Source organism: Melampsora larici-populina (assembly GCF_000204055.1).
Source record: "Melampsora larici-populina 98AG31 unplaced genomic scaffold MELLAscaffold_27, whole genome shotgun sequence".
Taxonomy (NCBI): Eukaryota; Fungi; Basidiomycota; class Pucciniomycetes; order Pucciniales; family Melampsoraceae; genus Melampsora; species Melampsora laricis-populina.
The window spans coordinates 231,881-232,688 of record NW_006768791.1 but is presented as its reverse complement, the minus strand read 5'-3'; the positions used below and the strand labels follow the sequence as shown (position 1 = coordinate 232,688).

At 38.7% G+C, this 808-nt stretch overlaps 1 protein-coding gene across 1 annotated transcript in view; it reads left to right on the top strand.

The window, feature by feature from the left end:
- MELLADRAFT_64560 (uncharacterized protein) overlaps positions 1-319 on the top strand; it is a gene marked incomplete at both ends in the record, with an annotated part of 2,011 nt that extends 1,692 nt beyond the window's left edge. The window contains one exon of the mRNA XM_007411908.1: positions 73-319. Coding sequence (XP_007411970.1) covers positions 73-319 — 247 coding nt within the window. The remainder of the gene's footprint in view (positions 1-72) is intronic.
- Between the last annotated feature and the right edge of the window lie 489 nt (positions 320-808).

Here is an 808-nt window from a genome sequence, read left to right as displayed (position 1 = left end):
TCCCCCTACAGAAACTGAAATCAAGACAGAGTACCAGCACTTGAAAGAGAAGAGTGAAGCCAAACAGAACAGACATCAAGATGAAGTTGAAGAGGAAGATAATGCCCGCCCTGCAGCTGAAGATGACCTTTCTGATCGGCTTGGCGATGAGGATGACTTTTTACCTGATGATGAGGATGACTTCTTACCTGATGATGAGGATGATGGCTTACCTGACAATGAGGATGATGGCTTACCTGATGATGAGGATGATGGCTTACCTGACAATGAGGATGATGGCTCACTTGACGATGAGGATGATGGCTCACTTGAAATTTAAACAGCCTTTTGGTATGTCTCCATTTACACTCTCTTTGCTGAATGCCACATTAACTAATTTGCTGATCTGTTACCTCCATCCTACTTTATTGATTTATTTTTCTATTGTAGCGCTTTTTCCCAATTTTTCTCATTTTTATTTATTTCTCCTATTAGAATGTTACATGTGTGACAATGAAGAGAGTCAATGACCTCTATTGTAGCATGTTTGATTTTTTTATTTCACCTCTCAGCATACTGTATGTATTTAAATACTATAGAAAAATCATCCAGGACCACCATTTGTCTTTTTTCAAAAAAAATCAAAAAAATTCAAATTCCTATTTATTTCTCCTATTACAAGCATACTATATGCATGTATCCATGGACAGTCAATTTCTTTTGTGAGTAACCCTGTAGAAATGGCCTGGTTATTGAGCCATGATGAGGCTGAAAGAGTACTGCAGTCACGAGCCATGCAGGCTGACATTCTTTGGTGTTGTGGGCCATC